This window comes from Agelaius phoeniceus, chromosome 9, assembly GCF_051311805.1.
Source record: "Agelaius phoeniceus isolate bAgePho1 chromosome 9, bAgePho1.hap1, whole genome shotgun sequence".
NCBI classification, from domain to species: Eukaryota; Metazoa; Chordata; class Aves; order Passeriformes; family Icteridae; genus Agelaius; species Agelaius phoeniceus.
Genome location: NC_135273.1, coordinates 31,867,077 through 31,892,957, shown reverse-complemented (window position 1 = coordinate 31,892,957; position 25,881 = coordinate 31,867,077). Strand labels below are relative to the sequence as shown.

The 25,881-nt window shown below is 45.7% G+C and overlaps 1 protein-coding gene across 2 annotated transcripts; it reads right to left on the bottom strand.

Annotated features, from left to right (window-relative positions):
• Window positions 1-2,130: 2,130 nt before the first annotated feature.
• Window positions 2,131-24,134, bottom strand: A1CF (APOBEC1 complementation factor). Of its 2 annotated transcripts, none has more exons than XM_054637341.2 (11): window positions 24,036-24,134; window positions 21,458-21,592; window positions 21,130-21,260; window positions 19,564-19,802; window positions 15,439-15,603; window positions 12,231-12,328; window positions 10,668-10,938; window positions 8,661-8,869; window positions 6,469-6,605; window positions 4,647-4,780; window positions 2,131-2,282 (listed from the first exon to the last, which is right to left on the bottom strand). In XM_054637341.2, the coding sequence occupies exons 1-11, from the start codon at window positions 24,132-24,134 to the stop codon at window positions 2,131-2,133; spliced, it is 1,770 nt and encodes a 589-aa protein (XP_054493316.1). The 2 variants fall into 2 exon arrangements, with proteins under 2 accessions (XP_054493316.1, XP_054493317.1); XM_054637342.2 differs by having other exon boundaries at window positions 8,661-8,845.
• Between the last annotated feature and the right edge of the window lie 1,747 nt (window positions 24,135-25,881).

The window sequence follows — 25,881 nt, the reverse complement described above, 5'->3', positions numbered from 1 at the left end:
TTAAAAAGTTTTAATGATATTTCAAAGTCCAGTGAATGTCCTCGGATTACTCTAAAATCACAGGGTTGCTTCACAGAATTTAGTCCTGGTTCTAATTTGTAATGGGTGATTGAGATGCCATTTTCCCCTTTATTCCCTTTAAACATACATGATTGTCCTCCAGTAAATGGAAATTGTGATTTTTCGCTACACTTCACAGTGTTAAAACTCTATACAAACCTTGTACTACTCGTACAAAAATAAGTGCTTCATGCACACATCTTTAATACTGCTTCTTGCCCTTTGCTTTGACATCTTTCTGAACTTATATAAATAGCTGAAAAAGCAGACTAAACTTACTGAACATGGAAAGTGAGAAACACTTCCTGCCAACGGTTTGAGAGACTCTCCTGGCTATATTTCCTTGTTGGCAAACACCACTTAAAGACATATACAGAAGAGAAAAAAAAAGAAAAAGCCACAAAATCCATAACACTCTCGGTTATTTGGCCCTCTGTGACCGGGTTTATCCTTTGCTGTGAAGCCAAATGTGGCCAGCAGCAGTCACAGAGGGCTTGTAATACCTTTAGGGTCACCCTAACGAGCTACTTTATAAATAGGAGGGGTCTAATGGGATCTCAGACTGTACAGCTGATGGGGTTTGTTCCATTCTGGGGGAAACTGAGTCAGAAGAGGAAAGAAACACTTGGTGGCTGCAGTCACCATCTTGTCACAGACCCTGGTGCTCTGCACAGCTTGGGGGATGCACAGGAAAAGCTCCCCTTGGAATGGCTTCTACTCTGCCACATCACAGCATCTAAAGCAGCTGAAACATCTGGGGCCAGGTCTGCTGGGTGTCACCGACCCAGCTGGAAATTCTTCCTCCCCAAAGGGTTCTTTTGGTCCTAGACTGAATAAATTCAAGTTTTCTTAGTGTGCATCACCATGTAGGATTTATGATACAGGATTCATGTGTCTGCTGTAGTTATCCAGCCCTGGATTCCTCCTGTACCTCCAGAGCATCATTGCTCCTGCCTCGATCTCATGGCAGAAATAAATGGGTAATGCTGTACACCAAAGGATGCTCCCAGCATCCCCAAAGGGGTCAAACACAACACCAACACTGGAGCTCTCCAAATTAAGAGGTGCCTTTACTGTTGGTGTGATCCCTCTTCCACTAAATTAATTTTTGCTGGAATCAGAGCAGGCAGCAACCTTGATTTAACATGTAAAGCCAGGCAGGGCTCTGTCCAACCTGGGAAAATGTTCTTTGGACATAATTTTATTCCTGTCGAGGTGCCTGCTATTACTGGGCCATGGCTGTGAGCTCTCATGCTCTAATTAAGGAGGGAATTGGCCTTAATGAATAGCACTTTTCTGCACCTCAGGCTTAAAAGTTTCCCTATTTTTCAGTGAATGTGCCATTTGATGAGAAGCACACAAAAATACACCAGTATTTGCTGATTTTTGGATATGGCTGGGAGGGAGCAAAGTAAGAGGGAAAGCTCTGCTGAATTCTTGTGCCCTGCTTTAAAAATAAAATTAGCACGGAAGCCTGTTAAAAATTAGCCTCTTGGGCTGGGCAAAAATGTTTAGGATAAATGGTTTTTTGCCTTGGCAAAGAAGAATTTCAAAGAGCCTTGAGATGCTCCATGCTGGTGGGATCAGGGGCAGGGAGAGGCAAACTCATGTGGCCAATGGGCACCTCTGCTCTGCCTGGCCTGGGAAACTTTGGGGTGGATGCAGGAGAATTCCTGGTGCACAGAGGGGTTTGCTGGGCCACCCCATCCTTCCCCAGTCCTGGTCACAACAGCCACAGGACCAACTGTTTTCAGCACAGGTTGTTGCTTGTAAACACACAATAGGTGTATAAATATATATACATATAAAAATATATATATACACCTGAGAACCTCTCATTTCCTGGGCTGAGCTTTTGCTTTCTAGTGTGTAAATCTGATTTTGCACCATTTAAAAAAATTTCTTCTCCCCCACCTGCCCCGTTATGAAACTAAAGACCTACAAGCCTGAAACTCCGACTAAAATGAACCTTAGGCCACAGATTCACTTAAAATCATGAGGGTGTTGAATTACCAGACTGAGATTGTTTTTCTTTGCCTTTCTGCCTGTGCTGGGTTTAAGGGAATTTGGTTAAAAGGCTCCGTAGCCGTCGCTCCGTGCGGCGACAGCGAAGGCAGGATAGGCTTCATAGGTCGCATATGTGGCCAAATCTTGTCCCAGTGTCACTGCTTGCTTGAGCTGAGTGGCTGTGACAGTGGCAGCTGCATTAGCAATGGTGTATCCTAAAGGAAAAAAAGAAGGAAAACCCGTGGATTAATTAATGAAAATCCATCCAAAACTCACCATCGCCCCGTAGGTTTTAATGGGACGACCTAAAGAGGGAACGGCTTGGGCAGCAGTGAGTTTGTTGGTGGGAATAATGTAAATCAATGAAATGATTAATAGGAAAATTTAAGCTTTTCCTCACCCATGATTTGTTAAACACAGTGCTGGAAAAACACTCTCTGGTTGAATATTTTTTCCTCAGGTTTTGATTATTTCTAATGGTGCTCGGGACAAGTCCACCCTGCATATGGCATGAGGAGAGCAAAGAAACAACCTAGCATGGGGGAAATTTGGGCAGGATTCTTGAAGAAAATATAGCTCTGATCCCTTCATAACCAAAATACAGGCAGTTCAGGACAGCCATGGTAGGGAAACCCTCTCAATGCAATGACAGGGGGCAAATATTTGGTGGACGGGATTTTTTGGGTTTTTTCCCATTGGTTTCTAATGGAAAATGTGGTTTCAACACTTCCAGATTTTCCATGGGAAGATGTAAGCGCTGCTGTTTGAGAATGAATCACTGGGAAAACAGCATCATTTGGGGCTTGTTCCTCTGAAGGCAGGGCATAGCAGCTTGTCAAGCAGACTGCAGTGTTTTGTTGTAAAAGAATCAGGAATTAAGACAAAGTCTAAATTTGGGAAGAACGGCTGGGGTATCCATTGGATCTGCTGGAGCAGGCTCTGCTGCCAAAATACATCTCCCAGGATCCTGTCTGACCACGTGGGTAATGGGATCAACTCCAGGTCAGCCAGAGCCAAGGTCCTCTTGGTGGGGGAATGGAAATATTGGGCAACAGGGAGCACACATTGCCTCATTGGAGGTGTCACTTTGGGGAAAAAACACAATGAATTCCTTACAAATTGAATATTGTGGCTCTCCAGAGTATTTTCTTTGCACCAGCAAAGCCAGGTGCAACATCTCAACAGGAATTGAGAAATCTGGGACTTAGGGCACAGCTGCCACCATCGGGAGAGAAATGAGCTGTGAGCTGGGCATGGCCTGAGCTGAGCTTTAGCAAGCCCTGACCAAGGACTGGTGTGTGCTGCAAGCAGCAACTTTAGCGCATGTCCATTTGCCAAGCTCCTAAGACAAATAAATAAGGGTGGATGAAAGAAAAGGAGAGATGCTAATTAAGCAGTAAGTGGAGGCTGGATTCAATAAAGAGCCCATTTGGTCTCCACGCTGCGGAAGCTGCACAAGCCCAGACAAATTGATTTTTCTGTGGCTTTTGCGGACTCCTGTGGCAGGAAGCCGGATAGATGTTTTATTTTTTTTTCTAAAATCCATCCTTGAGACACTCCAAACAACTCAGTAGTACTGACTAATGGGTTCCTCATGTGCAGCTTGGCACCTGGTGCTGCCTCTCCATCAGAACTGCTGTCATGCTGGAGAGCACGGCAAATGTAATTCCTGTGTTTTCCATGATTTTCCAAGCTGTTTTGGGCAGTTGCAAGAGCTATGAATTCTCAAACTGGGAGAAAAACCTTCTGTGGGGGTGTGAGAGCTGGGATTGGATCCAAACTTTCATGGCTGCGTCATTTCTTTGGCAGATGAAATCCCAAGTGTTGGTTCACAAGGGGCTGGGGGTGCTGGGGGAGGACGGAGAGCCCATGAATTCATCATCCTTGCAGGGAGGAGGATCTCCTCCATCCTGGTGACATCAGGGCCAGGAAGGGGACTCATTCCAGATGTGGCACTGGGGATGCCAGCTTTGCATCCTGCATTGTTTCTGGGGCTCCCAGTTGAAGGAGGTTTTCACAAACTGGGAGGACTGGAGAGGATGTGTGGTGCCAGGATGGGCCTCTGGATGTTGGGATTCTCTACCCTTGGACACTGCTCTGACCCCCCTGGACATAATCCCAGCTGTGGCATTGACTTGAGGGGTCAGGGTTGGAGCAGAGCCCCCCACCCCAGTGACCCCAACCTGAAATGCTCTGGGGTGTGGACACAGAAATTTGTGATAAAATCCTTTATGGGCAATAAACTGGCACAGACTGCCCAGAGCAGCTGTGGCTGCCCCTGGATCCCTGGAAGCATCCAAGGCCAGGCTGGACAGGGCTTGGAGCAGCCTGGGACAGCAGAAGGTGTCTCTGTCATGGCAAGGGGTGGAATTATGTGATCTTTAGGGTCCCTTCCAACCCAAAGCAGTCTGGAATTCTCTGCTAAAGATGCCAGACACACAAGGAACATGAGTCACTGTGAGGGAGCACAACCAGGCCAGTCCTCAGCGGACAAAACCTGCTTCATTCCTCACATCCACAAGGAGCCACCAGGAAAATTGACATTGCAGGAGCCTTTTGCTGTACAGACATGCCCATACCTGGGAAAGCTGGTGCTGCAGGAGGCACCTCTGCCCCCTCCACGGGGATGCCCAGGGTCTGCAGGGTGTACTCTGCCGCGTAGGTCTTGGCCTCGTCGATGTAGGCGCTGAGCTTGGGCGGTGTGAAGGGGTGTCTGCGAGCACACAACAAAGTTAGCTAGGTTTGCTTTCCCCAGGGCTTTCCTGCCAGATGTTTTCATCACTTAGTTTTAAATACAAAGGAAGGTATAAAGATCTGGCTCTTCAGGGTTATTAGGGTCTGGGTTCTCCCAATCTTTCCACTGCACTCGCTTGCGATTGGAGACAACCGCAGTGTTGGATGGATCCTCACTTAGGAGCCTTGGAGCGGTGATAGCACAAAGTTAGCTGGGTTTGCTTTCCCCAGGGCTTTCCTGCCAGATGTTTTTATTACTTAGTTTTAAATACAGAAGAAGGTATAAAGATCTGGCTCTTCAGGGTTATTAGGGTCTGGGTTCTCCTGATCTTTCCACTGCACTCACTTGTGATTGGAGGCAATTGCAGTGTTGGATGGATCCTCACTTAGGAGCCTTGGAGTGGTGATAGCACAAAGTTAGCTGGGTTTGCTTTCCCCAGGGCTTTCCTGACAGATGTTTCATCACTTAGTTTTAAATACAAAAGAAGGTATAAAGATCTGGCTCTTCAGGGTTATTAGGGTCTGGGTTCTCCCAATCTTTCCACCGCACTCGCTTGCGACTGGAGGCAATCGCGATGTTGGATGGATCCTCACTTAGGACAATCTGTTTTCTTGGGTAAGGTTTTATATTTTTTCTTGGGGCCCATTTTTGATTCACTTTGAGCTGGGACCACCCCACGCAGCAAATGGAAGCGTGGCTTCCCTGGGCTGGTGCATTACCAGAGCTGCTCTCCTCCCCGTGGTCTGCTCCCTCGCTGGGGTTATCGACCCTGGACACAACATCCTTGCAGAGGTTGTTGTGCTTTTTCCATCAAAAAAAAACCCCAAATAACCCTGCTGTGTTTTTTCTTTACAATACCCAGCCTGGGTTTTTCTTTACAATACACAGCAAAGAGTGGTTTTGGTCAGAAATGTTTACTATCATATTTGGGGCTGAAATATCAGCATGTACCTTCAAATTCCTCTCATTTCCCCACAAGGGCTATGGTTTGCTTTCTTTTTGTACAAAAAAAGCACCTTTTTGCTTGATTGTGTCTGCCTTTCTGTAATGTTTGCACCAGCAGAGAGAGCACCAAGCGCAGCACTTAATTATACTCTGTGGATGTTTTTCTCCCTGTATTTTTTAAAAGAGTATTTAATATATATGTATATTAATATACATATACATTAATATAGATATGTGTATTAATATAAATATATTAATATAGATATACATATGTGCATATATACTATACTAACATATATAATTATTATCTAATTATATATTTTTATATATAATACAAAATAATATATTAATATATAATACAAATATGTATATTGTATATATAATATATAATTATATATACAATACATCTATACATCTATACATATGTATAATTATATAAACATATATTATTTAATAAATGAAGATACATTTATATAAAATAAATATAGATTTAAAAATTCAAATAAATAGTAAAATTTAAAAATTAAATAATTAAAATTTTGAATTAAATTAATATTTAATAAACATGGATTCAATAAATATTCTAAAATATATGTAATAATTTTTTTTAAAATAAAAGGAAACTGAGACCTGTGTTCTTGGGACTTTGAGGACAGCTGTTAGGTAAAATAGAATTTATAAAATAAAGCCTAAGCCTCAGAAACCTTTCCCTAATGACATACATGGTGGGGTTCTGGCTGGCAAGGGCAGGGATGGTGATTTTGTAGAGGAAGAGCTGTCTTTGATCCTGGCCAATGGCAGAGTGGAGCTGGTACACAGGCTGTCCCCAGTTGTTTTTCTGGCAGATTTCTTCTAAGATCTAGAAGGAAGAAAAAAAAGGGATTTGTGCTAGGGTTAATTGCTGTCAAGAAGCCTCCTTGCCTAGCTCCAGACCCTGTGCTGAGCAGCTGCCTCCCACAAAGAGTTTTCAGGGATCTCTGGCGGCTTCCTCAAAGCTTAGCAAAAAATCCAAAATAAATGGCAGATAGAATACTGCACCCAGCTTGAAGTGTAAGATTCATCTAAATGCTTTATACATTAATATCTGTTTAATTCCTGTAATTATTCCCTGTTCACTTGGGCATCTGAGTCCTTCTGCTGATTAGATTATTTCAGTGTGGTTTGCTTTGAATCCTTCTCAGAATCTCTGTCTCATGGATGTCTGTTTCAGAGGACTAAAGAAACTCGGGTTGCATTCATCTCCTCTGCTCTGCTGCCTCCCTGGCTTAGTGGGTTACAGAGCACGAGAAGTCCAAATAGGCTTCTTTTTAAAAAGAAGAAAGGTTGTGTTTCCATCCAATTAATTCCACGGGCTTCAGCAGGCGATTGCAGCTTTTGAAATGCTGAACCACGTTGCCCTCAGCCTTGGCACAGCTGGTCCCATGGTAATTGGGAACTGCTGTCCAGAAACGCTCCTGCTTTGGCTTGGGATTCCAGGGGTTTTTAACCCACTGCCTGTGTGCTGTCCCAGCGGGGATTGGTCACCTTCCATTAAACCAGGTTGCTCTGACCTGGCCTTGAGCATTTCCAGGGATGGGGCAGCCACAGCTTCTCTGAAAAACCTGTGCCAGAGCCTCCCCCCCATCACAGCCAAGAAATTCCTCCCAATATCCCATCCATCCCTGCCCCCTGGCAGTGGGAAGCCATTCCCGGTGTCCTGGCACTCCAGACCCTTTTAAAGTCTCTCTCCATTTTTCCTGCAGCCCCTTCATGCACTGGAAGGCCACAGTTAGGTCACCCTGAAGTCTTGCTGTGGTCTACCTCATTTACAGCTTACATTTGAATGGATTTAAAACTAAAAAGAAAAAATTAAACCTCACTGCTGTTTTTAATTTTGCCACCACAGCTCTAGCTGAAGTTTCAGGTCTTGCAGTGTAAAATGCTTCATTACATAGTTCAGTTCTCAATTACAACAGCTCATTTTTTTACTGTGGCAACACTTGTTCCCTGCTGTCCCAACTCCTTTATACGTTGGTTTTATAAAAATGAATTTCACCTGCCCTAAGGCTCTGCAGAACCATTCCAGGGATCTCACACCTCTAGTGGAAGGTGCCTCTATGCATGGCATGAGTTGGTACTAGGTAAGCTAAAGATTCCTTCCAACCCAAACCATTCTGTGATTCTGTGATTTGCTGACAAAACAGACTAAGGGGACTTTTGCAGGAGGGAAAAATCCCACTGTCCAGTTTTCTGGGAGAAAACAAGGATGTTTTCATAAACTTTGGCAAACTTGATGCTGTGGCAATTGAAGTGTTAATAGGCAAAGACATGCTTCAAAATTCGGGGTGAAGTTGGTTTCTTGTGTTGCTCTGCACAATATAAGGGTTATAAAACAGTTATTGTCAGAGCTGGACATCCAGAAACTCAGGGAATTTATTGTGGATTTCTCCTCAGCCCTCTTCATCCATTTGCATCGACACACAAAACCAAATCAAAGAGTTTCCGTGCTAGGCTGGAAGGATGTCAACACTTCTTTTGCCATAAATGATTTGAAAATTTGCATTATTTTTCTATACACATGCATTGTTCCCTGGTGAAGCCCCAGGTGATGCATTTTATGTATCAAACCCATCATGGGTGGGAATTTTTCGGCCCATGCTGCTTTTATGGTGCAACAGCCAGAACCGGATTAAGGCATTTATAACAACTCTCCCCTGACACTCAAGGTGATCTTAAAGGTCTTCTCCAACCCCAGCCATTCCATGATTTTGTGAGGCAGGTGGATATTGCAAGATGGAATGGTGCAGCTCATATTTCAATGTCTTTTGAGACACAAGAACGGATTTATTTACCAGGCCACAGCGCAGATTCAACGAGGGGCCCGTTTTCCCAACACAACCCTTGGGACATGGCCGCTCTTTTTGGGGTCACGTACCTGAGGGGCGAGTTTGATCCCTTGGGGCTTTAGCGTGACGTGGTTCATGGGGGTGAGCTCCATGCCTGGCAGGAGGTCGTAGAGCTTCTCCTCTCCCCTCTTGTCTCCCTTGAGGTGGTATCCGCGCCCCAGGCCCGGGAACGCCAGGTAGCCGCGGCCTCCCAGGCCTCGGACGCCCGCAGCCCCTACAGGTACATTCATGTAAATTTCTAGGAATGTAAGAAGGCATTAAACCGAATCAAATCACCGGAAAAAGGACCCTGATTCTCGCTGAAAGGGAAAAGTTAGCCCCGCTTGCTGGGAGGGTTGGGAAGCAGGTGGGCAGGAGGTCCCAGGGCCTGGTGGTGGGATAACACAGGCTTGACACTCACACCCTTTCTTGGATAGGTGAGGGGTTTTGGGGAAAAGCTGCTTCTTTCTGCCCATTTTTCATCATCTCTGGTCAGTTTTGATTTCAAGACAGATTTTTAGCCAGCTTTGTAGCTGGAAGTCAGAGAGGGGACAGCTGGAATCTTTCGTTACCCATCAGTGTAATTTCACCTTGAAGAAATCACAGCTTACACAATTTCATACCAATATGGACAAAAATCCTCTTTGGTTTTGCCCTATTACACTTCCATTTTTTCTCAGTGAGCCCTGCTTGGGAGTCTGGGGAGACCATGAGGCAGGAGATGGATGGGGAATTATCATATCTGCTCCTTTCCTTAACACAGCTTTTAGAGGAGCTGGTTCACCTGTGTGGGGAAAAGCTTGAGGAACAAGGGTTGTTCCTGCTGCCCTGTCTGCTTCCTGCTAAAGGGACAAAAACTGGCCATCATGATCCTTGCCAGGCCTACCAGGGTGCCACACAGAGTCCTAGCCTGCTGTGGGACTTGGCTTGGGGACACAAGGCATCATTGGAAGGAAGATCAGATGACAGAGTTATTTCTTTGCTAGTCCCAAACTTACATCTGCACTGACCGAGAAATATCTGTATTGACATTTAATTTGGGGGTACCTGAGTGTGGGGATTTGATTTGTCTCCAGGCAGGGTCACCCAAGAGTTCTCAGAAATATTCTCTTTTATTCATAGAATGAATTGGTTGAATTAACTACTATTAAGTTAACAATCCCCCAAAAGGGGACTTCCAGCTCCCAGAGCACAGAATGGCTTGTTTGATTCCCTACCCTGCACCAGGGCAATGTGACTTCCTTGGAAAACTCCACAGCTTTGGGTCAGAAAACACCAGGCCTGGTAAAATTTTCCCTGCAACTTTCAAGGACAAGTGTCACAGACATCTTTTATGGAAAATCCTTTCGTTAGGATTTTTCCTCCTGAGAAGCTGAGAGGCCTCAGGAACAAAATGTAAACAATGGTTATCTGCTGCTGTGGAATGCAACAGGTGGATCTTTGATTGGTCTCATAGAGTTGTTTCTAATTAATGGCCAATCACAGTCAGCTGGCTTGGACTCTCTGTCTGAGAAGTTTTTGTTATTATTCTTTCTTATTCTATTCTTAGCTAGCTTTTTGATGAAATCTTTTCTTCTATTCTTTTAGTATAGTTTTAATATAATATATATATCACATAAAATAATAAATCAAGCCTTCTGAAATATGGAGTCAGATCCTAGTCTCCTCCCTCATCCAAAAACCCATGTGAACACCATCACAGACAAGAGGAAAGATAGTGGTGGTGGTGGCTGGCTGTGGGAGGGGGAAAGGAAAAGTGTTTTATCTGGTCTTCCCTGCTGGGGCAAAACCAGGAGGATCTGTGGGTTATTTACACTGGACTGAGGGCAGCCTAGAAATTCCTTCCAGGAAAACAATTTTTTTCCAGCTGGAAGGTTGCCTTTGGGAAAGACAAGGGCCTAAACCCTTTGTTTCCCATCACAGAAAACGGCATCCAGGAGCTGGGGCAATGCCAATGTCACCAACACCCGTCTGGGGAGCAGCTGCCCGACCCCTGGAGGAGATGCTGGGTGCGAGGGGGTGGTTTTCAGTTTTCCAAAACTCCAAGAGGGAATTACCTCGGATGGAGGGGGGCCGGAGGATGCTCCTGCTGCCGAGCCCCTTGGCGGCGGGGAAGTGCAGGTTGGGGATGGCCGCGTAGGCCTGCGGTGCGTAGAAGACGGGGGCGCCCAGGTAGGCGGTGGCGGGGTCGTACAGGTGGCCCAGGGTGTAGGTGTAGTCCCCCTGCAGCACCGGGGCCCTGCCACCAGTGCCACGTGTGTACCTCACGTAGCTGTCCTTGTCCACCGGCTTGGCCAAGGTCACCTCGATGGGGGAGCCATCCAGCACCTGAGAGAGCAAGGGACAAGCACAGGGGGGAAATGATGCCTTGGGTTTTGGCTTTCTTTTTCTTTCTTTTTGATTTTGTGCTGCTTGGGTGTGTGGGTCTGGGTTTCATATAAGGGGATGGTAAGCTTTCTTCACAATGTTGGTGGACACAACAATGCCTTCTCTAGCTGGGGACCAAGGACAGCCAGATCTGGATCTCAGGCCCAAGAGTATAAACAATGTGGACTGAAGAGAGAAAATAAGAAGGATGGGGCTTCACGGGCTGGGGCTGTAATTGGACAATTAGCTCCAATATGCTGTGGACCAAGACTTATAAAAACGTGAGATCTTGTCACTAAGCCCTCCTTTGCTTCCATCTTGGAGCCATCTGGGCAGAGCCAAAGATGTGGCTCTGGTACTGCCAGAGTGTGGCCTTTGAAGGCCCTGCAATAAATATCCTTTTATTAAATATAAATATCCTTCCCCTTAACTCTGTCTAGCCTCTGTTCCAGCTGTTTAAGGCAGCAGGGGAAGTGGTTAAAAGTGCTTGATGGAAATCCGACCTATGGGGGAGCTGCTCCCACATCCTAACAGGATGAGAAGGTGGAGGAAACCACCCCAAAAAAGCCCTGGATCTCCTTCACATGGGTGGAGGCTTAACCTGAGTGTGCCCAGCCCTGGCTCTAGCTGGGAGAGGCTCCTTCAGCAAAGCCTTCAAAAGGCCTCACTTCCCTGCAGAGCAGCTCATAAGGCAGCGAGATTCCACGTGCCCCCATGGAGAACAGCAGTGGCACTAAAAATAGGAGCGGGGTTAACACCTCTTTGGGAACAGCTCTGGCTTTAGAGTGAATTACATGCAGTGCAAGAAGGGCTAAATTCAGCAGCATCCTCACAAATCCGCATCTGAACTCAGAGCAGATGTTTGGGCTGACCTCGTTTGTCCCACTTTGCCATTCACACGCTGCCCTGCCAGTGTTTTTGTTGGCAGTCTGGAACAAGGATGTGAGTGTGAGCCAGGGGGGGATCCTCACCCCTCCTTTCCTAGTTCTTCTTTCAGCTTTTCCTGTTTTTTTTTTTTTCTGTCTGAGCATGAGCTAGAGCCAGGCAAACACTTAGCACAAATCCAAGGAGCCAAAATGAATCGTTTGTGTACAACAGAGCTGCTGAAAAACAAATTCAGGAGTATAAAAGCAACCAGCAAAGAGCAAATTGGGATAACACCTCCAGGAGGATTTTAGAGCTAATAAAGCAGGTGGCTTTGTGTAATGTACTGCACTGTAAGCTCCAGGAATTAACATTTACAGCAGCTTTACCTTCCCATTCAAGGCTTTCATGGCCTCCACTGCGTGTTCTCTTTTATTAAAGTGCACAAAGGCGTAGTCTCTAATTTTCTTTACTCTCTCCACTGCACCTGTGGAAAACATTGGAATATTAGTGGGAAGTGGGGGTTAGTCAGAAAACAGAAATCTGAAAGAGTGGCTCTGTCAGGTTATGAGCCCCTGGAGAGCAAAGGCTGAGCAAGGGTAGAAGAACCAGAGGTCAGTGTCCCCTCACCTCTTTGGATGCATATTCCAGAGGAAAATCAATATATAATGGTTGTAGCATTTCAAGGCAAACTAGAAGGGTTTGGGGTCAGACACTAGTTAGATTCCCGTTAAACTGGAGTGGTTTTCTCCTGTCCAAACCATTCTGTTGGACACTGCCTTTGGTCTTGTGCCTCCCTTCTGTGACTGACCATGCACCAGCTGTGGGAACACCCCCGGTGATCCCCATCTCCCTGCTTTTGTATGTGCATTGGAGGCAGCTTTTGCCATAAAACAAGGTGGTTTTTCTCCTTGACAACTAGCTCAGGAAGAATGAACAGCCAGCCCTGCCCAGGACAGAGCAGCCCAGGGCACTGAGATGGGCTGGGGCTGATGGGGCAGCAGGTCTCTCCCTAAGAAACAGCCTCTCTATAGGAAACAGCCTTTCCTGGGGTAGTGGGGCTCCCTGGATGCCCCAATTCACCTGGACATGGCCCCAGTCAGGCTCTGCAGCTGAGGGTTGGCCCTCCTGGGATGGGGCTTGGGCTGGAGACTCTTTCTTCCAGCCTGAATCTTTCTTACATCCAATTTATCCAAAGTAATTCAAATGTAAATTACTTGTTCTTCTTTTCTAAGTCCATCCCCCACAGTTTTCTCTTTCCCCTGTCAGCTGCTCTGATGCCAGGAACTCATACCGTACACTGAGGAGTCTGTCTCCAAAATAACCCCACCAGTCCTGCTCCCCATGGCCACAGCCTTCAGCCATTTCTTTAATTCCTCATCTTCTCTGCTCCTGTGGCTTGGGAAGCACAACATCAGGCAGCCCAGCCTCCTGTAAAACCCCCAGAAATATCCTTTGGAAACATGGCTAAGGGATGCTGAACAGCTCTTCTGTTGGCTTCTTACCTCCTAAAGCTGAACAGGTGCACAGGGAAAAGCCATATTGCCACAAAAAGCATGCACTTAGAAAAATGCAGGAGGAAACAAATTTCTTTGGTGTTCAGGGGAGTCATTAGGAGCTGCAGAGGGCTAAATGAGCCTGTCCCAGCCCACAGCCCAAGCAGGCTGCACGTCTTGGAATGACACAGGGATGGTAAAGTAGCACTTTGTGTCCTTCTGGGACAGAGGATGATTTTCCAAGCCTAAATTTATGGGAGTTATATGCTGATGCTTTGTTTACAAGTGGAAGCTTTAATGAACTCGCTGTGTTTTGAATATCCCCCTTCTGCCTGCTGGAGAGCATTCCAGGACACCAATGCTGAGCCAAAAATTCTGCTCTCCCCTGCTTCTGCCTCTGCTGGGCCAAGCAATGTGATACCCACCCTTGGGTCAGCTCCATGGAGGAGGAATTTCCTTGGGATTCCTAGGGAGCAAGGGGAGGGCTTTTCAGAGAGACAGCTCTGCAGAAGTCATCAGGCTGTGAATTTGGCACAGATTTAAGGGGTGCTGCTTGTGCTGTGTCCCAACTTAGCATTCCTGGTGCTGCCTGTGGAGCCCTCAGAGATGTGGCAATTGCTGTGTCATTGGAAGCTCTGGATCATTTTTTATTGCATGATTTGTTGATGTCAAAACAGCTTCCTAATGCCCTGGATCCAAGGTAATTTCAGCTAAGTAGTGCTGAAATGTGGCTGAATGAGTGAGGCAGAGAATCACGGCAGGGCAATGAATCATTTCACATCCTTGCTGCCTTTTTTGATCTCACTGTAACTTAAACTGCATTTTCTCTCCCCAAAGCTGGAAGTTTTGCTGCTCTAATGCACCCATTCCTGATTTTAGCCACCAAAATCAAAGCTGTCCATTAAAAAAAAAAAAAAATTCCAACGTGAACGCTGAAATGATAAAAGGAAAATGAAAGATGATGCAGAACTTGTGTTGTTATGGTGGAAAACTTCTTAGGAGCAAAGCAGATGACTGTTACCAAAGTGTCAAAAGGCCACAAATGTGTTTCTGGGGAGTGTGAGCTTGCTCAAAGCTTGGGAGCAAAACTGGGTAAATAAAAGAAGGAAACAGTTCAGAGAGTGGGATAACATAAATTTAACTAAGGAGTAAAATGGGTTCTGCAACAGCTCGATGGTGGCTAAAAGTATGAGCCAGAAATGCTGGAAGGACACAAGGAATACTCATGAAGACCTTTGCATTGCAGCCTAGTCCAGAAAAAGGCATGAAATGAAGAAGTTAGAGGAAGAAAACTGAAGCTCTGCAGTGTATTTTAAAAAATTAATAGAAGGAAGCTAATAGGAGTGAGATGAAAGGAGATTTCCCATTGCCAAGCACCAGTTCCTAATGCCTAATGGACTGTGTGGCTTGCAGAGCTGCAGAAAAGGGTTATTTTTACTTTGTTGGTTTTGAGTGGAATTTCCTAAAGCTGGAGCAACTCAGAAGTAAAATCTCCTTTGAAAGCCAGCAGGATTTTTATTCCCAACCATTTTTAAAATTTTTTTTTTATTCCCAACTAATTCTCCCAGCTTTTTTTGAAAAAAAAATCTCACCCTAAGTGCATGTAAGATATGCCACAAAGGAATATTGAATTAAATGGAAAGCACTAATTATTCACCAATTTACACGGGGACTGGGGGGATGTATGAAAATGAGTTCAGAATTTAGATAGCTCAGATAAAAAGGAGTTGTATTAAATCACTCTATTTTTATCACCATCCCTTGCCACAGAAGAATGCTGAAGTCACCCAGCTGCTTCCCCAACTCTTTTTAAAGAAAGACTAAATGATTCCAAAGCATTTTGAGGACACAGGGCAACCCCATGCAGCATTTTGGGTCTCTTCAAGTTGCCAATCACCCTCCTTCATGGTGGCTGGGAATTAAGCAGCCTTTAATGGGATGGCATTTCGGGTGGGAGCCTTCAGTCCCACGACAATTTTTGTGGCATTTCACACAAACATTTCACAGCAAGAAAAACCCGTCTATTTTTATCTCTTGTGGCATTTTAGGAAGGCAGAAACATTTCCACTTGCAGCACTTGTTTAGAAGGCACAGCACCTACCTGGTTTGATGCTGTTGAACTCCTTCTCAATGGTCTCCTCGGTGGTGGAGAGCATGAGGTTCCTCACGTAGAGGATCTTCACTGAGGACATGGTGTCCTCATCCACCTCCACCTCTGGCTCTGCCCAGTCCACAGCAATGGGGTGTCCCCACAGCTGGATCCTTCCTTTAAGGGAACAAGGCATGGTCAGGGCTGGGGGGCTTTGCTTCCTCTTGCCCCTTCTCATGCTCTATTTCACAGCAGAACAGGCCTAATTCTACAAACATGACCCAAAAAAAGCCTTCCCAGCTCTGCCTTTCCAAAGGCAGATGGTCACACTCAGAAAGGCTACTTGCAAATACCTTTGGAGCCTCCAGAACTGAAAGAAGTGAAAATGTGGAATAATTTCACTTTAGGCCTCAAGCATCTCCTCAAGTACTCCCTAAAGGGAAATATTTTAATGCATTTATAAAAATCCCTTTTGGCCAGCAAAGTTTCACTCCCTCGATACCAGAACAGGGATCCTGAAGTCCCAGTGGGATGGAATGAAACAGCAAAAGCAAGGATGTCTCTGTGTGTGTTTGAATTTGTTTGGGGGAAGCTGCAGCAGAAGAAAGGAGGGACACAAAAAGTCCTGATGCATAAAACAAATTCTAAAAACACAACCCAAAAAAACTTTCCCAGCTCTGCCTTTCCAAAGGCAGATGGTCACACTTGGAATGGCCTCCTGTAAATACCTTTGGAGCCTCCAGAACTGAAAGAAATGAAAATGTGGAATAATTCACTTTAAACCTGCATTTCCTCAAGCACTCCCTAAAGGGAAATATTTTAATGCACTTATAAAAATCCCTTTTTGGCCAGCAAAGTTTCATTCCCTTGATACCAGAACAGGGATCCTGAAGTCCCAGTGGGATGGAATGAAACAGCAAAAGCAAGGATGTCTCTGTGTGTGTTTGAATTTGTTTGGGGGAAGCTGCAGCAGAAGAAAGGAGGGACACAAAAAGTCCTGATGCATAAACCAGGGTGTGGGTGTGGAGGATGAACCCAGGGGCTCTGTGTGCACTGGACTGAGCTGCTGAGGGGCAGGGAAGAAAAAAAGCAAATAAATCACATTGCTGAATGCTGATGATGCAGCTGGGTTGGTGTCCCCACTTCTTGAGGCTCAGCTCCAGATTTAAAGGCACCTGATGTGAGACTTTCACTGAACTCCAGAGGAATTTTCAGAAGTCCATATTTCTGTCTGTTTGCATGCATGTGTATTACCAAGGCTGCCATTTTAGAGTTGCCATTAGATTTTGGTTAATTTATTTATTTTGGTCAGATTTATGGTTCTGTTGCGCTTACAGAAAATTCTATTAATCGTATTAGAGGTGTTAAATTGGTCAACTTATTAAGAACTACTAGTGTTGATTAGATATTGTTATGAATCATACACCATGATTAGATATTGTTATGAATCATAAACCATCTAGACCTAAATTGTTGAGCCAGTCTGAGGCTGAGATTGGCAAGGGGGTTTATTCTGTTGGGACTCAACCCTTGGAATCCTTCACTTTTTCCCTCCTCACCTTTTTGCCTCCTTGGTCTCCACATGAACTGTTTAAATCTGATATTAATCAGAGTAATCTGATTGCTTTGTCTGATATTTCTTTAATTGCTTTAATCTGATATTTCTTTGTCTGTTTTATCTGTATAATAAGTAATAGAGTGACCCTTGCCATCAACCCTGTCACAAATTTATATTAAACCTGCTTTTGCCCAGACCTTGCTGCTGATTCTTTGAGTGACCTAAACCACACATTGGCAGCTGAGGGGACAAAGAAAATCCTGAAAAACACTCTAAAAAGGCATCTCTGCTTGTGCAACCCAATTAGGAGGTGGTGGGAGCTGTGAAATGAGAGGGTGAGGATAGAATTTGGAGGCTTATTGGAAGAGTAAATAATCAAACTAAATGGGAAGGTGCTGTTCCCTTGGAATCCCTCGGGAATGAGCTGGGATTTGTGGAGTGAGGCTGTTCTGTGCCCCTTTCTGAGTAGCTGTTTTCACTTCAAGGGTGGAAATAATGAACTGGTTGACTTGCAGCAAGGAGCTAAGCTTGGTGCCTCTTGCTGAAAATCAGTCCATCTCCACCCTCTTGTTTAGCTAGAGACAGGAGAAAATTTAAATTTTTTAATGAAATCTCTCCATTTTTGAGCACTTTCTCTACAAAGCTCCCTCAAAAAAGCAATGAGGTTCAGTTTAAAGGAAGCATCTGATAATGATATTCAATCTCACATCTGCTGGAGACACATTCAGCTCTGGCTTGAAACTTTTTTCCAGTTCCTGCTTTGTGCTTGAGGCTTCAGAAGACTCTGGCTCCTGCTCAGGCCTTTGGAATTCCCTAAATTGTTTACTGAGACTTCCCTAAGCTGGAAACCCCTCATGCATTGCACATGTCTGCTCAGGGCTCTGAGTTCCTTCCATCTGTCTTGCTGTCTTTGCTCAGGATTTCAAGTGCTCTGCCTGCCCCTGCCTTCCTTTTCCTCATAAAAATCATGGGAAATTCGTGCTGGAGCACAGAATGTGCTCCCACCATCAGGGAGATGCTTAAACTGAAGAAGAAGATGCAGAATAAAAGGCAAAATTGTCAGGGTGACACATCTCCCAGTAGAGAAGAAAATTTAGTGCTCAAAATCATGCTCATTTTTTTACACAATAAGAAAAAAAATTTAAGTGATGCAGTGTATTTCATGTATCAAACAGGTGAAAGAATGTTGTTCTGAACAAATCTCAAACCCTAAGGTTTGTGGGATGCCTTCAGCAGCCAGTGTGCTCAACAAAGCAGTGCAGGAGCATAAGAAAGCAAGAGAAAATTGGTGAAATCCCTGCAAATGCACTTAATGTTGAGTGACTTCTTCACCTAATACCTGCTAAACCTCCCTCTCCTTCACAATGGTCTTTGGCTGTCTCCCAGTGCTGAATTTCACAGATGTACTCTAAAGCAATTCCTCATTCCAATTTTTTTTTGCCAAAATATCAGTTTCCAGTCCATGCTCCAGCCTGAATCTACTCTTGGATGCTTTCCTGAGTGATTCTCCCTTTGAGAAATGGATTTGTACGGAATTTTAAAAACTTGATAGAAAGTTTACACAGTTTTGTACATCTGTATCTAAACACTGAGATAAGGTGTGTTGACTTAGGAAGGTCATGGAACAGAGATGATATTGTTGAGAGATTGAACCAGAAACAAGTTTTAAAATATGTAATAAGTTTTAAAATATGTAAAGAGACTAGATATTTTAGAGAATTAGAACTGTGAAAGAGGTATTGTAGTAAGACTATTTGGGGTAAAAATACAGGTGATTGGTGTTAGAAGTAATTGTAGTATTGTGTAGTAACAGCTAATAGGTTGAAAAATATTTATAAGGTATTGCAACTAAGAAATAGGTTAGTTTCTGATGGAGTGGTGTTAAGTTTTATATTTCTTATGTCTCACTTTTTATCAAGACTAATAATGGAATAAAATCTTCTAAAACACCTCTCAGTTACCCCGTCTCTGTAAAAGCTGGAAAACCCAACACTCCCTGAGAGGCCATAGATGAATCTCTATTTTATGTTCAACCCAAGACAAGCACAGGGCCAAGCAGAGCTGCATGGATACACACACAGCTAAACCCATATGGCTGGATTTCCAATAAACCCAAGCTCCTGAAGGACAACAATGGATCAGTCTCTATTTTATGCTCAACCCAAGACAAACACTGGACCAAGCAGAGCTGCGTGGATACACACAGCTAAATCCATCTGGCTGGATTTCCAATAAACCCATGCTCCTGAAGGACAACAATGGATCAGTCTCTATTTTATGCTCAACCCAGGACCAAGCAAAGCTGCATGGATACATACACTGCTAAATCCATCTGGCTGGATTTCCAATAAACCCAAGCTCCTGAAGGACATCCATGGATCATCAGCACTGCAGGAGCTGCAGGCAATCCCACACCCCATGGTGTGTTGGGGCACCTCTGGTTTTGGGTGTCTCTAGCAGAAAACTTCTCTCTGAGGGCAGAAAACCCAGCCAGGTCCACTTCCTTGGATTCCTGGACCCCCTGAAGACGTTGCCACCACACTCCTGAGGTTAAGCCACCCCTCCCCACCCCTGCTGACCTGGGAGCAGCTTCCTCCTGGCCATGGCTGCTGCGCGGTGGCTCTCGTACTCCACGAAGGCAAAGCCCCTGTTTTTGGTTTTATCGGCCGCGCTGGGGTAGACGATGACGTCCACGACGCCGTCCGTGACCTTCTTCATCTCTGCCAGGATCTCCTCCCTCTTCTTGGTTTTGGGGATGCCCCCCACGAACAGGCGGCAGTTGTCCACGCTGGCACACACGCCCAGGAGTCTCCCGTTCCTGGAACAAGGGAGATGCTTGGTCAGGAGCCGGGAGTCAAGAGAGGAGAAGGTTAAAGCAAAGCCCCTCTTCTGTCCCCAAACACGAGGCTTTGGTGTCAGCTGTTCTTTGGGATATTCCAGTGGCCTTGCTCAGTGCAAAAGCTGCCACTCTGCTAAATGTGACACCAGGCAGCACAGCTGAAATGAAGGATTTGAGGGAGAAACCAAAGCCAAATTTTGCTTTTCCTACTCGAGGTTCTTCCTTTTGCTGCCACCAGGCAACTGCACCCCCCCCCAACCCAGGTCCTTGTGCTGTTACCAGTGGCTTGTGGCTTCCCACTCACTTCGTGACTGAGGTTTTGGGGGAAGAAAATCCCTTCCCATGGAGAGGCACCATTTGAGGACTCACCAATGAGGACCCACTAATGGACTCATCAATGGGCCAACTTTTATGCAGACCCTAATATAAAAATTTCCTTTGTTCACCTCTTTGGGATCAAAGTATCTCTTAGAGGCCTGAAGAAGTGCAAAATTTATTTAGAGGAGTCCTTGGAACCAGGGAAGGAAGTGGAGGAAGTGGGTGAAGCCTGATCCCTAAGACCTTCCAACCTCTGCTACAAAGGGCATCTCCAAGGCCTCCATGTTCCTTGACCCACTCAAAGCAGTTCACAACCCATCACTTTTTTTATTAAAAAAGCCATACAGCTGCCAGAATGGTTTATCCTGAAAGGTTTTTAAGCAAAGGCATCAACTCATCCCACTTTGAACTGGCAAAGAACATTTAGTGAGGTTGAAATCCAACCAACGTATTAATGGGCCCATCTGTTGTTGATTTCTGGGTGTTTTGTTCCCTCAAACATGAGGGTTTTTTCTGTTCCTTTCTATTAGGAAATGTCACTATTTTCCAATTGGTTTCCATCCTATTTCACCATTTTTTGCAATTGCTCCATCTACCAAAACATATCTGCACAATCTGTCACGAGGGAGACTGTGAATAGAGTAAGTCAACAACAAACAACCTGAGGGGAACATAATAAACAGCGCTGGTTAGGGGAAAGTTAATTTGATCCAAAGCAGAACATTTTTTTCCCAGTGTTCTGATAGATTTTGTTGTTGTTGTTGATTTTCTTTTTTTTTTTTTTTAATTGTGAAGAAGAAATTTCCTGTGAAAGATGTTGGTTTTAATGAGCACTGACTGCACAGGGAGACAGGAGGAGATTTCCCCTCAAAACACAGGGATCTGAATAACTTTGCTCTGGACTGCCAGGAAAAACATCCCTCACATGCCAAAATAGACTGATACCTATGATTTAAAGTTTCTTTGAAGGTGTTTTTGCCTTGCTTACCTGATTTCATAATTATTGAGCGTCTTTATTGCATTCTTGGCCTCCTGTTTATTGGAGAAGGTCACAAAGGCGTAGCCCCTGTTGTTGCCATTGAAGTCCATCATCATCCTCATCTCGTAGATTTTGCCAATCTGCCAAGTGAGAGAGACTTGTCATCAAGGTGGGAGTGGTTAGAGAAGACTGGAATTTTAAAGTTCCATGGGCAGGGACACCTTCCATGGACCAGACTGCTCCAAGTCCTGCCCAGCCTGGCCTTGGCATCAGCTCAGTTCAGCCCTGAAATGCAGCTCTGACCATCAGCAACTGATCAGCTGCCACCAAGCCTCACCTTTTCACAGAGGGGGATAAGTTCATCCTCAAAGAGGTCTCGGGGCAGTTTCCCAATGAAGATCTCACAGCCCCTCTCTGGTGGAGGGCCATCCCAGCCTGGTGGTGGTCCCCCATATTTCCTCTGCCCATTTTCCTGCCGTGGAGGAGAAGAAAAGAAAGGTTCAGCTATCAACTTTTAAACATGGATCAAACCAACCCTGACCCTTGAGGCAGACACCCTCCTTCCCTTCAGCTCCTGGTGGATTCAGCAGGGATCACACAGTGTCCTGCTGCCAAGGCTGGGATACTTCAGAAGTCCAAGTGCAGACAGTCAGTAACTCCCTGGAAAATGGAAATCCTCCTGCTCTGGCAGGGGAATCTCCGTGGGCTGTGTGTTAGTTATGGGCTGGGTAACGGAGCACTTGCAAAATTTATAACTTGTCTGGATTTTCATCCAGTCTGAGGATGACACCTGCCCACCCAGGAGGTCCTTCTGGCAGAGAGCAAATCTCGGCCCCAATTAATATTCAAAGATGTGAAGGCCAATCAGTATTTCCCTTTTTCTCTCTTTTTGCTAGACGAGTGTGTCTCTGTTCTCCTCCCCTATTTTTAACCTTCCTTCCTTCCTTCCTTCCTTCCTTCCTTCCTTCCTTCCTTCCTTCCTTCCTTCCTTCCTTCCTTCCTTCCTTCCTTCCTTCCTTCCTTCCTTCCTTCCTTCCTTCCTTCCTTCCTTCCTTCCTTCCTTCCTTCCTTCCTTCCTTCCTTCCTTCCTTCCTTCCTTCCTTCCTTCCTTCCTTCCTTCCTTCCTTCCTTCCTTCCTTCCTTCCTTCCTTCCTTCCTTCCTTCCTTCCTTCCTTCCTTCCTTCCTTCCTTCCTTCCTTCCTTCCTTCCTTCCTTCCTTCCTTCCTTCCTTCCTTCCTTCCTTCCTTCCTTCCTTCCTTCCTTCCTTCCTTCCTTCCTTCCTTCCTTCCTTCCCTACAGTGATTCACTACTCCCAGAGGAGCTGGGGCTCCAGGAATTTTTCCATTTTTGGCTCCCTGACCATTTCTTTAGTCACTTCCCATACTGGGATTACTCCAGGAAAGCAAATGCCTTGTACAGCTGATTTAAGAGGAACTTAAACAAACAGAGATCGTTACAAGAAAACAGGAATATACCACAAACCCTTTTAGTTTTCTCAAGCCTAGGACAGGCCCTGAATTATCCATTCTCATTCCTGTTTTTCCAATGTTTTCAGTCGTGATGGAGTCCTGGGGACATTTGGTTTTATGTCTGAGCTGGTGTGTGAGGGAGCACAGCAAGAAATAAACCCTTCTCTAAATTTGCAGTGGCTTTGTTTGTGGCTGGAAGGCAGCACCTCAACAAACCCTTCTTGACAAGGTGCCTGGAGGGAAAGTGGACATCAGCCACTTCCCAAAAATGAATGACCCAGGTGTGCACTGAGGAAGAAGATGTTGGGCTGCATCCTCAGGCAGGCTGGAAGAAAAACGCCTAAGGTACAGGGAAATTAGGAGAGATGGGGGAAAGAGAAAAAGATAAAATAGCAAGGTTGGGATGGAAAAGGAAAGGAGAGAGAAGAGCAAGAGGATGTTGAAGTGTGTGGGGGATTGGGAGCTGAAATCTGTGCTTTAGGAAATCTGAGCTTTGCCAGATTGGCAGTAGGGAAAACTGAACCCCAGGATAATTCCAAGGCCAGGGTGGAGAGGGCTTGGATTAACCTGGGCCAGTGGGAGGTGTCCCTGCCCATGGCATGGGGCTGGAACAAGATGGGCTTTAAGGAACCCCCCAACCCCTGTGATTCTAAGAAAGCCACAGTAAATCTAAGACATACAGGAGTCCCTTATCTCATGGGTCAGGTACAGCAGAAAGGGCACCAAACACAGGTGCTGGCCTGGTTCTGGAATGTGCTTTTTCCCAGGAATCTCAGGTTGTGCTTGGGGCTGTTGTGCCCTCTAGTGCCATGCAAAACAAGGCAAGGTTCATGGGCTCCACCTGCCTAAAATCCAGTTTCCAGTTCCTTCTTCCAGGATGCACAAGCAGTCATGGCCAGTGCCCAATGCTTTCCAAGGCTGAGCTTGTTTTGGCCATGGTAGCCAAGAAAGGCTTTCTCAGGTAGGTTTAAAGGTCATGCCCAGGCTGCACCTGCCTTAACCATGGGAGCTTTGGATCTTGGAGACCTTGGAGCCTAAACTGGGAGCAAACCTTGGAGCAGGTGAGGCACCTGCCTCCCATGTACCTGTGCAAGGATCTGCACAAAAGGTGATGTGCTGGACTTCCCACCTCATCCCTCTTCTGAAACTTTGCTCTGTGGGTTTTCTCTGGTTTTGAGACACCAGTCCTGACCTTTCCCAACATTTAGCAGTGCTCAGGGTTGTCCTACCCTCACCTTCATTGTAATTTCCCATCAAGCAAGGAATTCCTTGAGGAATACGACCCTGCTTTGTGAAAGACAACGCAGTGATGATCAGCACGGATGTGAGAGAGAAACAGAGCAAAAAGGAATGAGCAAGGAGTGATTCAGGAGCATGGATTGGCTGCTGACGCCCCCAGTGAAGCTTCAGGATGAAGCACAAGAGGATGGGACCGTGGATTCCTACCTGGATCAAATTATATCCCGTTCGCTGAATTAACGCACGGAGGGCGGCTTCTTTCTGTGTGCCGGTCAATCCATCCCCGGATTTGTGATTTGATTCCATTTGGGAGTGATTATCAGCAAAAAATCAGGTTAATTAGGGGTGCTCACTGCAATCAAATTTAAGATAAATTAAATCAATTAATACAGCTGGGAGGAGAAAGTCCACCCCTCCTGAGAAAGCTTACAGGGTCGCTCTTCCTAAATCAGTTATTTCAGAGATAAAACCAAAACAGAATAGCAGAGATCATGGAAAAAGCAGAAATGTCCCCTTTGCTGAATGGAAATAAATAGCATTTAAACCCACAGCCAGATCCTGGGGAAATGCAGAGGGAATTTGTGGCTTTTTGGTGGTGCCTCAGGAGGAAAAAATATGTAAGTGCCTAATCCTGCACTGAGTACACAACAATGAGTCCTTCAGGCCTTGTGTGATGCTGACACTGGGATGGAAACCTTGTACCAGCCATGTCCAGCACTCCATGAGAAACAGGACCCCCAGATTTGGCCTATTCTTATTTTTGAAAATAAAGAACACGGGAGAACTTCAGATCTTAGCTCAGCTCAGGGCTGGAGCAACCTTGGGTTCAGGCATTTTGATTCAGAGCTGCAGTTTTAGATCGTGGCTGATTCAAGAGTTTTTGGTTTGGGTTGGGTTTGGGCTGAAAACATCATAAAACCGAAATCTGAATCTGACTTGGGTTACACCCTGGGAAAGGGACATTTACAACATTCATTACTGGTGATTCCCTGTTTTTCCTGAGTGTTGAGCTTTGAGCTTAAAAATCCATTTATGTGCTCCAGGCATAAAAACCTCAGGGGTCTGTAGGTGCAAGGCTGAGCTAGAAGCCTCAGGCTGACACTGAACAGCAGCCAGAACAAACCCAGTTCCCTCCTCAGGTCCTTGAAGCCAGAGCTGGGGGCCAGTAGCACCAAGGACTCCATGCAGGAAAATGCTAATTTGTGTCATCCAGCATGGTTGCCATTGCCTAAAATTACATTTCATCCTAGAAAGGTGGAGGCAAGGAAAGGTGGTGCCTGCCAGGCTTGCCTGGAGAGCAAACAGGGCCAAAAGGGGCTGGGAGGGGTGGACTGGGGGTGAGGGGGATGAGGCACCCTGGTGGGGATGCTGGGCAGAAGGGAAATCCAGAGCAGCAGGGAGGTGGAAAGAAGGTGGATTGCTGTCCTTACACCCTGAGCTACTGCCAGATGTTCAGGAGGAGCCCCTCAACAATCCCCCTGCCACTGCCAGATGTTCAGGAGGAGACCCTAAATCCCCCTGCTACTGCCAGATCTTTGGGAAGAGACCCTCAACAATCCCCCTGCCAGATTTTCAGGAGGAGACCCTAAACAATCCTCCTGCTACTCCAGATTTTCAGGAGGAGACCCCAAGTCCCCCTGCTACTGCCAGATTTTTGGGAGGAAACCCTAAACAATCCCTGCACAGCAGTCCCTCGGTGCACATAAGGTGAGCACTGCATATAAAGAAATGCAAGTAAAGAACTGCAATCTGTCTGGCTACAGCTGATTTTCTGAGCATGTCATGATGCTGCAGAAATAACAGAAAAAGCCTTTTCCACCCAGCTCTTAACACCAACCTCTTTTTCATCGGCTGCTTCTGCGGTTCACTGAGGGAGGAGCCAATGCTGGGGGCAGCCCACTCTGGTTTTGGCCATTACCTGCCCTGTGCTCCTATGCTTTTGCGCCCTGGAAGTCTCCAACAGCTCTTTTCAATTTGAAGTGGATTATTCCCAGCACCAAAAATGGGGCAGGAGCCCAGGAATTTGGAGGATCTCAGTCTCCTGTCACTTGAG